General features: G+C 35.0%; 2 protein-coding genes across 2 annotated transcripts; both read left to right on the top strand.

The window, feature by feature from the left end:
* The first annotated feature begins 2,886 nt into the window (after positions 1-2,886).
* LOC113115721 (uncharacterized) lies at positions 2,887-4,054 on the top strand. Its single transcript, XM_026283278.1, has one exon. It carries the CDS (start codon positions 2,919-2,921, stop codon positions 3,597-3,599), a length of 681 nt encoding a protein of 226 aa, XP_026139063.1. The 5' UTR covers positions 2,887-2,918; the 3' UTR covers positions 3,600-4,054.
* A 3,205-nt stretch (positions 4,055-7,259) lies between these two features.
* Positions 7,260-10,744, top strand: LOC113115718 (uncharacterized). The gene is made up of 2 exons (XM_026283274.1): positions 7,260-7,380; positions 8,451-10,744. The coding sequence occupies exon 2, from the start codon at positions 8,453-8,455 to the stop codon at positions 9,632-9,634; it is 1,182 nt and encodes a 393-aa protein (XP_026139059.1). The 5' UTR covers positions 7,260-7,380; positions 8,451-8,452; the 3' UTR covers positions 9,635-10,744.
* Positions 10,745-16,842: the final 6,098 nt, after the last annotated feature.

Here is a 16,842-nt window from a genome sequence, read left to right as displayed (position 1 = left end):
GATAGATAGATAGATAGATAGATAGATAGATAGACATTTCATTACAAATTGATTGCATCAAGAAAATTTGAAGGTCATTGAATGAGCAAATCTCTTTCCTTTACCAGGACCCTGTATGATAATGGTATAGTCCATCTGTACACCCCTCTACATTGAGCTCAGATGAAACTGGCCATCCTGCAGTGGCTGCTGGGAAGACGCAAACCAGAGGGAGGTGGCAAACTGAAGAGGTAAGAATATAAATATTTTTCACCGGAAACTAGATAGTGTTAGTCTGGCAAATGCCAATATTCAGATTCTTTTAGGCATTGTTTGTTAAAATGTGAGAATGGCAGAAAGAGGATATGATTCTCAGCATGAACGAGGAAATATGAAGCAGCAGCTAGGGGGAGCTATAACAGACAGACAGCATCTGACTAAAGTCATCTACTCTAGATGGGATGAAGACCCTTTCACATACTCACATCGCTTGAGAAAACACAGGGAATTGTTGTATTGATATGCTTTTGGCTTGATAAAGTTGTAAATGTTCTGTCTTTTCATCCCAGAGATGCACACAAACATCCAGCACTCTGTAAAATGAGAAGGCTTTGTATAAGAAAAATTGACATGAAATACAGGAAGGATGTATATAAAAAAAATGACTTCAGTCCTAAATCTCACAATAAATTGTTGTTTAGTCATAGCCTGTAAAGTGATATAAGATCTTTTTGATATTCAAGTTAAGGTCTGAAGCTGGTCATTTTTTGTAAACCTTTTTCAGTATTTAACATCTATATGTTTTGTAGATATAAGCATGATTATAATTTATATACATTTATACAACACAACAACAAACTACAAAAATAACAACAACAACAAACGAAATCAAAGTTTTGTTGTGGTTTTTAATTATTGCGGTCAGAAATGTCCAGTTATGATCATGGATAATACAATTAATTATCTATACTTTAAATGAGTTTATATGATTGTATTGGACATCATTTCAGTTCAGATTTTGAAAATACTGAGGCAATATCACAAAGCAAACATATTGCCTTTAGAAGTCGTTTAAAAGTAGGAGCTAATTTTAGCTAATTAAAGGTGATATTAAAAGAACATTTCAATTAAATTACCTTTGTGTCATTCCATTATGCATTACTGTTTCTGCAGTTGGTATTTATTTTTCTGTGGAACACAAAAGAACAAGAATTTAAGAATACTTCAGATCTTTTCACATCCGATCTCAAAAAAGAAAGAAAAAAAAGGTCAAAGTAGTCCAAGAAGGCCAAAAGCTTTACACATGTGTTCCAGACAGGCTGTCAGTCTTCGCATAAAAGGTGGAAACTTTTCAGTGACTCATTCTGCAAGTTACATAGACACGTCAGTAGGTGGCGATAAATGACAAGTGAATCATTCATTCAACCGATTCATTCAAAATGTTGATTAAAGCTGCAGTCTGTAACTTTTGACGCTCTAGCGGTTAATAAACAGAACTGCTTGCGTCTTGCGGAAGAAAACATTGTAGCCGGAACTACTTCTCTCTGTTTATGTCTATGAAGAATCACAAAGGTACTGGGTTACTCCGCCGCGGTACCCCCGAAGCAATCTAAAATAGTCCGAATATAAACACTTATTATAGGTGCACCCTAGTGATTCAGGACAAGCTAAAGACATGGTTTGGAAAACGGATTCATGGTGTACTCGCTTATTATATACATTTTTCTACATTTTGAACACAAACAAAGTTACGGACCGCAGCTCTGATTGGTTATTTTTTAACGGGAGCAGATGGATTTCTGCAAATGGCAATAGGAGCACTGGGAGAAGCCAGAGGAGCTTGATTTTTTCACAGATTATTTGTCTCAAATTCTACTGTCAGGACATAATGACAGGTTTAACAAATATGTAAAAAATATATTTTTACAAAAGTTACCTACTGCAGCTTTAATTGAAAAAGGAAACAAATGACCGTCCTCAACAGTGAGACATTGAATGATTCACTAAAATGATTCATTCAAAAATGTTAATTTAGAAACAAAACATGTCAATTTTTTTGAGCAATCACTGAAGCATTCCGCCAAAAGATTTATTCAACAAATGGTTGCTGCATCCAAAAGCTCTAAAATTCTGTCTTCGGAGGCAGCATTCCAAGGTAGGAAGGCATCAAGGCACATCCGAATACAAATTTTACTTTATTTAAAGTTTACTTTATTACTTGGTCAGTTTGTGTGTAAATGAATATTTCAGACTAACTTTTTGCAATTTTTATGTTATTTCTAGTGAGAAATCAGTATTATAGTAATTAAATATTTGTTTAGTTATCACCAAAACTATCGCTGCCTCAGAAGCCTGTCCAAAATTACTTTCATGAGTTGTCTTCATGCAAAAATGCAGCATGCAAAGCCAGCTGCCTATGCTTTGGATGCTAAACAAGCGACTGTCTTTATGAGTGAGTCATAGAACCTGAATCAGATTTGCTCAAAATTCTGATTAATTTATAAATTAAACAATCGAATAATTAATTCAATCGATTTGTTCAAAAATACTTACTTAGCAATGAAACAGGTGTCTATGTTTATTCAGATGATTCGTTCAGTCAGGAATGAACCAAACGTGTGACTTTTTTTTTTCGAATCACTGAATCATTCCACCAAACGATTCGAGAAAAAAAAACTAAACAAGCGACTGTCTTTATGAGTCAGTCATAGAATCACACATTCAATCAACTTGCTCAAAAACACTTGGCATGTCAGAATGAAAGACCACCTACTGAGTGCTACTGAGTGCTAACAGCCTAAAATTAAATGCACAATTGATGAATAAATAAACATAAACAAATAAATTACCGCATTTTAGGTGATAATATTTTGTGCCTTTGTATCTTTAGTTTCTTCTTCAGGTAAACATCACTGGGAAGGGCTCTTCCTCCGGACACAATGGCTGAAAATGAGATCTTAGAAGACCAAGAGAAGCTGAAGAGGGGTCTAGTGAAGGTTCTGCAATGCGTGGCCACCATCTCATCTGCAGCAGCGGTGGTCAATCCCATCTTCGGCATGGCTGGTTCTCTCATCCAGGTGGTTCTACATCATGTGGATGACAAAGACATTCAGAAACTCAAACGCGAGTTCGGCAGCGTGAATCGAGCACTGGACGAAATCTCACAGCAGAACCAGAATGTACTGCTTCAGGTCAGGAAGGAGACTGTGGATGGCCTGTACTGTCGTGTAGAAGAAAACATTCGTAATCAGTTCTCCAAATTCATGGACACTGTGGAGGTATCAGCAGCACATGAACAGCGCAAGAAAGAATTTGAAATGAGCTTTGTGATCAATCAGTGTGACCAGAACCTGTACACGCTGTACGGCGGTGTGATGGGCGAATCCAAGCTCTTCAGTCAGCCCATCCTAGAGGTCTACATGAAACATTCACAGGGTGACCAGCGTGTCATGGAAAACCTCTGCACTCGACTCACATACCTGTTCTGCATCGGCCTCATCGCTCTGATGAGTTACGCTGCCATCGTCGGGGATGATGAGGAAGCTCTGCGCATCGAGTGGGAAGAGAAAATGAAAGATGTGGCCAAAAAGATGTCAGAAGTGTTCAACAGTAATGAGTGATTCTACCTCATGTGACCTTTTCAACAGCTTCTCTTTTATCTATCTTTCTATGCTCTCTATCTATTTTACCCTTGCACTGCTGTCATAGATGTCGATATATGCATCTAGTTGTCCGTCTCACTTAAAACAATGTAGCAGCTACCTTGCATCCACCCTGAACAACCTGTTAACACATAACAAAAGTTATGTGGAACTGTAATACTGATGTTATTTTTTGAAAATGATGTACTCGTCTTTCTGTACAGTGCACTCAAACTGAATGTGCCCAATCCATTAAAATAATAATTTGTCTTTATGCAAACTAATATTGCAAATCTCTAATTCTAATCCCATGTAGCCTTGAAATTATTTTCTCATGAATCTCTATCTCTCTACAATGTTATTGGTATATTTATATTTGGCACTGTATAATGTACTCTGCAGTATTATGAATAAACAAAGATATGAGGAATACACATACTCCTGATTTCATTTCAAGGCTCACAGTTTAAGTCAGCCAAAGGTCAAAGTGTTTTGTCCAATATGTTTATACAGAGTGACAATTTACAAGCAAAATGTTTAGCAGGTGGTATAAATTACATAAGTAAATATGCTTTATTAATAAACATAATGAAATGCAATGCATCTTTTTGTCTTAAAAATATTGTATTTAAATATGTATGCACAGTATATTACTTTCACTCAAATAGTTTTTGGAATTGAGGAAAAATATGACACTTCCCATAATTCACTGAAGTAGCTATATTTTGTCATTATTTTTAATCATTAAATGTATTATATAATTTAAATTATATAAATTATAAATAAATTATACAATTTTGCTGCTTTTCTATGCATACCCTAATGAAACGTCACCTGATTTTTGAGTGTGTGCAGCTACTCATCCTGACACTAGATGTCCCAGATAACATACAAGATTTATACACACTCTACAAACAAATACATTGTGATCGAGCTAGTAATAATGGCCGTTTCTTTTTTATCATGAAGGGGAAAAAATAAAGTGAAGGTTAAGAAATTCAGATGTTCACTTTACCCACTGTGACTCTCTGTCGGACAACTCTTCAGCCAAATCCTGAACCATAACTGGCCAGAGAGAGAATCCTACAACTGGATACAGATGTCTATTAGAAATAATAGATAAGAAAAATAAATAAAAGCCATTAATGTGTTACATTCAACCTCACCATCCTTCTTCTAAGTACCAGAGACCAGGGCAAGTTGTCGTAAAGACTTTATATAATGATATAAGACATAATATTGAGTAAAAATCAGTTGGATACATGCTTTTCTCAAGCAGTGGTTATCTGTTTTCAAACGCTATGCTAAGCTCTAAAATTAGGACATTTTATAATCAAAAATAAAATTACAATAACATCATAATGTTTTATTGGATAAACAAGATGCCAAACATAAAAGCCACGCTGAAATACACACAGTAATGAATTTAGGCTTTTCTCAAGGTCAGATTTCACGTTGGGGCAAGTTGTCACATTGATAGTCTCTTTATCTCTTGCTCTTGATGCTTACATAAAAATATCATAAATGTTGCTGCCTTATTCAGTATTATTTTATGCAACCACTTTTGTTGCTCAAAACTATTTCATGCTTAAAATTATTAGTATTATTATTTTGTAACTGTAAACCATTCTAGAGACAGAGAGAGAGAGAGAGAGAGAGACAGACATACAGAGAGAGAGAGAGAGAGAGAGAGAGAGAGAGAGAGAGAGAGGGCAAAATCAAATCAGCATAAAAAACCAGCAGGATCATACTGTGACAACTTACCCCATAGACTCTGCCAGATACAAGATTTTATACCTGGACAATTATGGTCGAAACGTCAACATTTTTATAAAGTATTTCTATAAAAACATTATTTGTAAAAACAACCGTATATCCTAAAAAATAACCCTTACACACTTACGCACAATCTATTATACACACGATTATCGTGTTATGTTTCACGTAATAAATGAAATACTATAGAATAGTAGGCTATAATATTATCAGAGATGCTCACAAGTCTCTGAGCTAGAGTCCAAGTCAAGTCTCAAGTCTCTGAGCTAGAGTCCAAGTCAAGTCTCAAGTCTCTGAGCTAGAGTCCAAGTCAAGTCTCAAGTCTCTGAGCTAGAGTCCAAGTCAAGTCTCAAGTCTCTTTATTATATTAAGTCTCTGGTTATAATAAATGTTGCATCACGTACAGCGACCCATCCAAGCTGCTTAGAACACTGCATAGCTATATATAAGGAATTCAAAGCATGTAATATGTTATTATGACAACTCTATCTATTAGCATACAATATCAACTTTGATTTTGGTATATAATCAGTGTAAACAGGCTATTGCAACATGACAAAAACACCAAGAATGCTTTACTTTTAAGTTAATATCTGTATTTTGCATTTATGGATTCAGTAATGGCCTTCTGTCTGTCCTGGCTGTATAGCTGCACACCTCTTGTCTGGCTTAAGAATGAACAAAGCTATGCTGACTTATGTTATTCATACAATACCTACTCACAAATAAACATCAAAAACAAAGCCGGCTGCAATGAATTTCTGTGCAAAACAGCTTTTACTACAAACACTTCCACACAAGAACATTGTTTTCACACAAGAACATTGTTTTCACACAAGAACATTTTGATAGAGAACCAAAAATATTTAAAGTAGATAAAATTAGAATAAATAAAATGGAAATGTCTACATACTATTACTACTGTAAACTTTGCAAATAGGACATCAGCCCCTTCAAGTCAATGAACAATAACAAAGTGGGCGGCAATGAATATCTGTGCAAAACGTCATGGCTCCGCTCCTACCCAATGACAGAGGCACGCAGGTTTTTTTCCACTGGAGTACTCATGTGAAGGATGCGTGCACAACTAATAACTAATATCATCACGCTATAAAGGGTTGGCCTGCGCTGGGTGCGCCCCTCCCCCTATAACTGTTCTGTCTCGCGGAGGAGCTCATTTGTGTGCATCTGTATGAAACACGCGCTCAGAAACACGCATAGGAAAAAAGAGCGACAGAAAGAACGGTTCCCCTCCAGCCGTGACTCGGCTCCCATCGTTCATGTTTATGAGCCGTTCAAAAGAATCGGTTCGTTCGCGAACGTCACAACTCTAACAGCGAGCTCATCTGACGTTTACTAAAAAATAACATTGTTCACGAGTCCCGGAGCTCGAGTCCGAGTCGAGTCTGAAGTCTTTCGAGGACGAGTCTCAAGTCGAGTCTGAAGTCACTGTTTGTGCGACTTAAGTCGCACTCGAGTCCGAGTCTCAAACTCGAGTCCCCATCTCTGAATATTATACTATATAGTATACAGTGTGTGATATAAATAATGTATTAAACATACCTTCTTTGGGATACTGAGATGCGAAAACCCCAAATCTGCGCAGGTTCACGTTAATCCAGTGGCGCGCGATGTTGCGCACGACGCAAAATAAACTGCAATTAAACAGTCTCGTCTAAAAACTGATCACATTACACATCCATCTGTAAACAAACTAAAAAAACATACCGCAGTCCAATATGAAACATAGATCCGACAGTTACCAACAGCTTTCCAAAACCACCCCAAACCTATCAGTGCGCGCAACTCTCTCTCTCTATCACAAACACACACACACACACACACTCTCTCTCTCTCTCTCGCAAACGCACATCTTTTCCACACTGAGCATATGATCACGACATTTTGCCTTGAAGTCGAACCTGAAACTGTGGGAATAATTTGGAAACTTGGAGGTCATTCCGGCAGCTCTTCATCCAGAGAGGTGTGAGAAACCTGTTTTACATGTATTTTTGCTAGAGACGATGATGTGATGTCAAGGATGCGCATAATTAGGACAGATTCATGTGAGGCAGACTGCATTAGAGCTTTAGACAGACTAGCAAGGTGTGTCCTGAACTCTGAACTTACATATAGCCTAAATAATTCATTATGGTGTATTTTAAAATCATGTATTATTATTTCAGCTCCACAGTTATTTATCCTTATTGTGCATGGTTGATCTTTAAAAGCCACATTAACCATTTAAGCGTGATGTTAGATTCAAACCTTAAACCTTTTCTCATACTTATTTATGACTGTCTATTGTATATATCATTGTACTTTAAATGTATGATGATGCCTACAGTATAACTATAGATAGATATGCATTAAAAGGGTTCATTGGGCCTTTTTAAATGTCTTTTGACACTGCAGTCCCATCATCTAATTTAAAGAAAAACTGAATAAAATAATATGTCGGCATGATTGATTTTTTTTTTTTTTTTACACTTTTTCTATCCAACTCAATTAAATCACATGACCTTTTGCATTTACTTGAACACAATACAAAATAAATCAAATCATTCAATGTACCTGATTCAGTGAAATATGAAGACACATTTACAAATATAGCCTAAATTATCATTTTTTACTTAAACATTTAATTTTTAATAATTATGCATTAAAGGGTCCATTTGCCTACTTTAAATGGCTTGATTCAATCATTTAATTTGATGAAGAAAGCTGAACAAAAAGCTGACTGACAACCTCATTTAAATAATTTGACTTTTCGCATTTATGTGAGAATAAAACAACAAAAATCGAATTATTTATATTTGCAATGTATCTAATTCAGTGCATTTTGAAATCAAAAAGAACAAAATGTACATACATAATGCAGATGTATAATGTATAATGTATCACATGCTTATAACTACATCACTGTTATGTTTCTTAAAATATGTTTAAAACATACTTAAATATATTTTAATGCAAATTGCATACATCATTTAAAAATTATAAATCACATTACTGTGGCTTTTCTTTGTGTGTGTTGTGGTTTTGCTTTTAAAGAAATGTCCAGTCCACTAGAGCGGGTTGTAGCCCAGAAGAAGGAGGCCATTGAAGCTGTAATGGAGATGTTTGAGAGAGGAGCCGAGGTGCTGGCCAGCGCTGTTGGGGAGCTGTGTCCTCTTTTTGAAGCTTCTGCTCCAGTTTTGAGGCTGGTCTTGGACAATGTGGAAAGCAAGGAGATCACATATGTCAAAGATCAGTTTCTAGTTGTGAGGAGCAAATTAGATGTCCTCTCATGTCAGTTACAGGACATCGACTCTGAGATAAGAAGGAGACGTTTGGATTCCCAGTTCTTCTCTGTGGAGGAAAATTTGCGGAACCAGTTTAGAAAATACATTGATATTCTGGAGGCTAAACCTGAGTATAAGGAAGTCAAAAAACGATTGTTTTTAGAGCATTTTTTCATAACTGGTGGAGAGAAAAACCTCTGTGTGCTTTATGATGCTTTGATGGGGAACAGCACATTTGGGGAACCGATCCTGGATGTCGTGGAACAATACGAGGCCAGAAACAGAAGGGTCCTGGAAGACTTCTGCGTCAGACTGAAGGAGCTGCTCTGTTTGGGAATCATCGCTCTGCTGGGATACTGCTTCCTTACTCAGGGTGAGGAATCAGAGCAGGAGAAGATTCAAGTGTGGAGCACAAAGATCCAAGAAATTGAGACGAAAATGAAGGAAACGATAGAGAAATGTGTGGATTCGTTTCCAGAGCAAGCTGAACTAGATATCAAGAGGCTTGTGAAGGAGAAAGAAGATGGGAACCTTCAGGAAATGGCCCAGGAACTGCTGGACTTCCTGGTGAAGAAGTACGACTGGGTGAGCTGGTCCATCAGAGTTATTAGTAACTTGGGCAAAATTAGCAACTTGAGAGCCGGACAAAACTTTCAGTGTGTGGCCGGACAGAATTATTTTGAAGTATCCCAAGGAAATGTCACCAACCTGGTGATCTCGTTCAGCAGCAACCCTCAGCCTGTGCCCAACGAGAGCGTAAAGCAGATGATGGAAGGCCCTGCGAGGAAGGGAGACGCCAAAGCTGTTGTGGAGCTTCTGGAGAAGCAGTTAGCTGGGTTTCTGGTTCACGCCGTCAGCCGTCACAAGGACAGCTTTGCTCTGTCCAGTTTTCCTGAAGAATGTCACTACTGGGAGAAACATAAGAACATGAATCTCTGTGTGCATTCAGAGTAGATTACTCGATTTAGACATAAATATATAATTACTATTATTATATTGCCAACATTTTGCAACTGCAGCACTTGTCCTTTATTCATGATCTATATGTCTTGAAAAACTCGTTGTTCACTCAAAGTCATTGTTATTTGTTCATTGTAAGGTTGCTATCACCTGTCTCACTGTACATTAAAAAAATATTATTTAAAAAACAAATTTACTCTACAAAAATAATGCATTTGTACATTTTAAAGGAATAGTTAACCTAAAAATTCAGCACATTCAGTGGAAAAAAGGGTATTTATTTAACACTATTTTGGACTGGTTTGTAAATGGTGCTTGTTCTGTGAATACTTCTCTCCTGATTAACACAAGTTGATTTTTTTCACCAGAGGAAGAAATATTATAGATAGAGGACTTGTATTTTAGATGGAAGCAATGGTTTGAAATTAGAAAGGCCTTAATGATGTATTTGCTTCTTACAAACAGCTTTTGGCTTTACAGAATGTTAATTGAAGGACTGGAGTGGTGTGGATTATTGTGATGTTTTTATCAGCTGTTTGGACTCTCATTCTGACGGCACCCATTCACTGCAGACGATCCATTGGGAAGTAGATTTAAATTTCTTATAATCTGTTCAGATGAAGGAACAAACTCATCTAAATACTGGATGGCCTGAGGGTGAGCACATTTTCAGCAAATATTCATCTTTGGGTGAACTATTCCTTTAAACATATTAAGCAGGGTGTAAATTCAACTGCCATATATTCAAACTTAATATGTTGAGTATTTATGTATTATTACTATGCATGTTTGCATCAAAATGTTATAATCGAACAATGTCTATCTGAAAACATTCCGTAGGCAGCAAACGTGTTAAATGTTGTGTGATGTTGTGTAAACAAATGCTTTGTAGTAATAAAAACTGAAGCAATGCAACTGGACAGTACAGTGTTTCCCCATTTATCCTGAATGATAATAACGTGAGCTGACAGCATCTGTTCCTCATCAGCCATAAAAAAGCCCAGGGCAAGACGTCTCAGGAAACTAATGCATGTCTTGCACAGCAGAGAGCGAATGATGTACTAAAATATACCCTTTAAAAATTCATGTTGGTTCAATTTGAACTTAAACACTGCCAAGAAATGACTGAGATTCAATTGTTTACTGATTTAGCGTTTTTCAGGATTATATGCAATAATAAATCTAATTACATTTTCCTGTTTTGTATGAGATGTTTCACATTAACATGACTTACAAGTGATTGTTGACATTCATTGCTATTAACTCTATGAAGTGGACACATATAGCACTCAAAGCCACATAATTAAATTACTGCTTTTGTACATAAGTCAGCAGTTTCTGGCCAGGGGCTGCAGAAATAGAGGGTGAGTAACCTTTCGCTGTTAATACACAGACGACGAGCTCCAGAGTGCTGTGATCAGCTCTCCAGATCCACTCATTAAGATCACTGAAGTGCAGAAAGAGGGAACCATCCATCATTTAACACTCACGAAGGCCCCAAGTTAGAATGTGATTCAATTTTATGCTGCTGTTACAAAAATGATGTCTTTTAAAGCAGATCAGATGTTATGATTTGGTGTCTGGGACAAAAATAAAATGCAAGAAATAATAATAATATTTTCTTTTCTGTTTCATTAGTATGTTTCCTTATTAATTTTTTTAACATACAGAAAATAAATATAGATAAAAATTTTAATTTTTTTTTTTGATAAAAATGGGAAAAAGTGCTCAATAAAGGGTCCAAAAAAAAAAAAAAAAAAAAAAAACAGTTGTGAGATGAATGAAAACATGACAAACTGTATGAAAAAAAAACTATATTTTAAATCACTTAAGTTAAATTGCAATTGGAAATTGTTAAATTTATTAAGAACTTTTCATCTCAAATACAGTAGCACTGAGAATAACGCAAATCAAAAATAATAACACAATGTAAAACTACTGATTTAACCATTTTTTATATTAATATATAATTATATTTTTGTTGATATTTTGAATTGAATTAAAAAATTTACTTATTTTTATATTGTTTTCATTTTCATTTTAAGTTTTAGTTTTTGCCATTATAATTTTTTTGTATAACTTTAGGTTTTAATTTGTAGTTATTTTAGTAATATTTATTTCAAGTAATGAAATTTTTAATCATGAAATACCTGATTTATTGCAAAATATTCATTATAGTCTCCACAAAAACAAAAGTAGGCCTATTTAAAGTTTGGGGGCTAGGCGTGGTTATTTCACTTTTAGGCCTAGCCTATTATTTCGCAGATTTGAAACTTAAATGTGCGAAGCTTCCGGTTTCATTTGCTTCCAGTTATTTTACATATTCAAGACTGTACTGTATTTTATAATCATGTTATTTCGATTCATCAACATCACAGTGGTTTGTAGTGCAAATAGTTTTACCGTTTACTGCACTTGGCTATTCTTCAAATTATTTGAAGTCTTTCATATTAAAAGAAAACAGCTTACTTTGCTATTTTTACTTACGTTGCAAAAATAAGGTGGATGGAAACTCCTGGAGGCTATTCATTAGCGGTGGAGGCTTCACTCATGGTTGGAGTTATATTGATCCATGTGGCCTGATAAAGTTTTTATTTTAAATTACACTCTTCTGTTACTAAATCAAAAAGAATGACAAACTGACAATACAGTTGAAATACAGTACTTTTAACACTAAATAAAAATAAATATTGTTTGTTGTCATGCACATTCTGCTGGCAGATGGCGCTAAAATACATTGGTACTAATGAATAGATGTTTTATTTCACAACACAGAACTCAGCCAACTAATGACAACTACATAGTGAACCACAGAAAAAAGCTTTTCAAAATATTGCTATATAGTTTTTAAAAAAGTTAAATCTATACTTTAACCAGTACTTTACTACAAACTGATCTGACTTTGTTTTTACATATTGAAAATAAAGGCCCTACCTACTCCAGGAAAGTCAATATCAATATTTAATAAACCAATAAGTGATTTTATGAAGCCCAACATCATAGTACTGCCAGGGGTGGTGGATCAATCCCATGATACCTCACTCTGGCTGCATCTGCCAATCGCAGCCTGAGCTAATGTCATTACCTTTTCATCAGAGTGGAGTATCCACCGGCCTCCTGGCTTTAAGTGGCCTGATCTGATAAAATGCATTAAAACATTTGTACTGTGACACACACCAGCTCACCCTCAGCCTCTGCACCAGATTTATCCTTCTGATGTGTCTGACTGCGCCTCTAAAACCTCTGACTATGTAGTTTTCTTCACAGAATGGGAATCGCATGCATTCTTTCTCCCAAGAAGCTGTATTTAAATGCTCAGTAATTTCAAGCTCAGTGCTTTACAGCGTGTCATTCACTGTCTGTCTCTGAGGATAAGTCAGCACTCTGGAATCTCTCTCTGTCTCAGTGTTTTCTGTCTGGTGGTGAGATAAGCTCAACTCCTCCGCTCTGTTGACTCTAAACAGTGTGAGTGTCTCCTCAGCACTGCAGTATATCAGACTGCCGATAAACCTCCCTCCCTTCTGCCTGATTCATTCCCACAACACTTTCAACTTTGACAGGAAGTTACTGCTTCCCTTCCACTTTCATGCCAGTAATATATATAAGTTTTGAGAAAAATGTAACAATCTATTTGAATGAATTGCACTGAAGATATAAACCATTTTTGATCAATTGTTTTTACTGATATACTCACACTTTTCCACTATCCATTGCTGGTGATTTAAAACCAGGTCTGCAGATTGATGCCATCTAGTGGGTCTCTACAAAAAACACCAATGATAGCAATACAAAATATTTTATTAATTATTTGACTATTAATTGAATAATAACATTAATATCAATATTCAGATTTTTTTAAAGTTAGAACCTGATTTGCTGTTGCACAAAAGTAAAGGCAGCTGCTATTTCTTTGTTTATTAAGTGAGAATAGCATATTTTCTTTCCTTTTTGCATTTCCGATGTGAAAAAAAAGTCTATCACGTCAAAAAGACTACAGTACACACTTTTCCATAACTGGACAACAAGGCTGGCTATTTGCACCTAGTGTATATACACTCCTAAAGTACATTTATTTATACAAAATAAATAAATAAATAAATTCTTGCTGTGTACATGTATACTTATGTGCACAAAAAGTGTTTTTTTGTTTGTTTGTTTTTTTGCATAAATTAATTTACTTTGTAACAGCAAACCATGCTCTAATAAAAACAAATGTTCTGAATATTGGTTACAGTATCAAAACTGTACTGAAAAAATTGTAAAAAATAAATAAATAAATAAAAAACACTTGATGAACAGACCATGTCATGAGAAGTGATTAACACAAAGGTTATGTTGCTTGCAACACAAAGGTTATTTATTTTGGGTTGCAAATTTACTTTAATCTGAATGTGTAGGTCAACAGCGTGAGAAAGAAGAAGAAAATGAACATCAATGCAATCTGCAAAACACCAGTAAATTGTTGGGAATAATAAACTGCAGAATAAAATTTACTTTATAAGCAACTCTCTGTGTACTGCAAAGGATATGCAGTAAAAATAATTTGTTACCTATGGGTTCGTACTATGGTGACCAGGAGGTGACATGTTCGGTTCACTTTTTCGTGGCCTTGACATAATTCTAATATAATAACTCATAATAACTCATGGGGACGTGATTATATATCATATCTACGAGATATACATTTGGGAATGTGATATTATTTCATGGCCACAAGATCATTTTGTCGAGGTAAGGACATCCTTAGAAGTTTTGCAAAAACAAACCTGTTTAACCATAACAACCCGGGATTATCAGATTATGGATTCATTCATATTTAATTTTGAATTAATAAATTATTATATTACTTTATATAGAAATTACTACATTATTAAATTATTATATTAATCATAGTCCTTAACTCCTGGACTGTATTACGTTCGATAGTCAGCATTCAAATGAAGTTTGTCATGAATAAATGTTACAGAAAGTGCATAATATAAAATGGGCCTACAAGAAAGCATTTGTATCCATCCTACAGTCTTGTAAATCTATTAAATGATTGTATTTTTCCTGTAATATTTGTATATTATTATTATTAGCCTATTATCATTGGTTAGCCTATATTTTAACATTTGTTTATATAAATTTTTCCCTTAATTTCGACCTCATTAATTAACATTCTGTATACTTTTGAAAATACTCAACATACCAATAAAGCTTTGATTATGCTGACTGGAATTTTTACTGGAATGCAGTTTAAATGTAGCATATATTTAATTTTATTTCAGCAAATTTATAGACCATAATTATAAATAGTGTTTCATTGAGGAATTATTCATTCACATAGTTTCATTTGTAAATGAAAGCACAAGACACTCAATTTTCATCACACATGAGCATAAATACAATCATAAGTCAAAACTTTATTGCATAATTGTCAGGGGTTTATTTGCAAAATATATGAGTGGCTAGCAAATACTAGCATAATTATACAAAAAGTTAACTAGGTAAAACGATATACAAATGAAAGGGGTAAATAAGAATATATAACAATAAATATAAAAATATATCTCTAAGTTAATTAAATAATAATAATAAAATAAAAAAAGGGTTGCTATGATCACGCAGGATTGTTTACACATTAAACGAGAAATGGATGTCGTTCCCTCGACATAACATCTCAAAGCCACGACATAAGGATGACGTTATACTGACAAAATTATCTTGTGCCCACAGCATAATATCACGTTCCCACGAGTTAATATAATGTTCCCATTAATTAATAACTCTAATATATATATATATATGGCCACAACAAAACTAATTGAACCAAACATGTCACCTCCTGGTCACCGTATCATACAAATGAAACTTCATCCATAAAGAAGGCTGGTGTGTTAAAGCTTTAAAATGGTGTGTTGATCATGCTTTGGCTAACATGAGACAGATAAATGCTTTCTCATGGATTTCACAACTGTACCCCATTTCACAATACATATACAGACTGTAGATGTCTCATACTAAATATCCCTACGATGCACTTTTATAATGTCTGTATTTCAGACTACCACAAACAAACATACTGTATGTGAAATTTGAAACCAACTACCCTTTTGGCTAAAGTACACAGTGAAAACTTGTCTGACAGGAAATTATTAAACAAACAAGGTCATTTGGGAATAGTGGACAGATCTGGTGTGGATTCCTGTGAACTTCATCTCTAGACTGGGAATGGTTTAATAAAGACTTTTATCTTTTAAATGATTACCTTGTCATTTATCCTGGACTGTCTTCCAGATGCTCTTTATCTTTTAGATGAAGGTTAATGATCAATGATTTATACACTTATACCATTTATATATTTATACAATGAAAAAAATATTTTGTGTACTAAAGTAATGTTTAAACGTATAACAGGGTGGGGGGGATTTTAATCATAATGCTTAAATATTAAGTAATATTTAACCAGCTGGCAATGAACAATCTGCTTTTTATAGCTTCTTTCCTGTCAAAACCACAAGAGGCATCTGTAACACACAGCCTTCCTCTAGTTTTTGTCTGTTGCGGTGCTGACAGTCTAACGTTCGTGCCGATACATTTTATCTCTGAGTTCTGGGTGGAGCATCACATGATCACCAAAGTGACCCTGTACTTTGAGATAAAACCCAAACAATGTGGATGACAATAAACGTCCTTCAGGCAATGACACTGCATTCACATTACGATCCTGTGCAAATGGTCAGACGTTACATTTTAAATTCACAACTATGAATCATCTGTGTTTCTGAGCGTGAGGACAACCAGAACAAGAGGACAAATTAAGGTTGAGTGGCAAATGATCATAAATTAACTCCAATGGCCTTCACAGGACAAACAGCCGCACATTAAAGAAGAGCTGCAAAGCGGTGACCTTCTCTTTTCATCGCTGTCTGGGCTCTAATCACATCTCCCATTTGCATAAGGTTGAGGTTTTTAAAGGGCAGAGAGAAAGATGCTTTAGGAAACCTGACTGAAATCAATACAGAGGTCGGCCAAAACACTGCTGAACAAACTCACCATCAACTGGGATGGTCAAGATGGAACGAAACAAATTGTTTAGTCTGGTTTATTCAGCCACTTTGTTAATACAGCTGATACAAAATAAATAAATAATTTATATTATATATATATATATATATATATATATATATATATATATATATATATATATATATATATAT

This window comes from Carassius auratus, chromosome 16, assembly GCF_003368295.1.
Source record: "Carassius auratus strain Wakin chromosome 16, ASM336829v1, whole genome shotgun sequence".
Classification (NCBI taxonomy): domain Eukaryota; kingdom Metazoa; phylum Chordata; class Actinopteri; order Cypriniformes; family Cyprinidae; genus Carassius; species Carassius auratus.
This window is presented reverse-complemented; position numbering and strand designations above follow the sequence as displayed.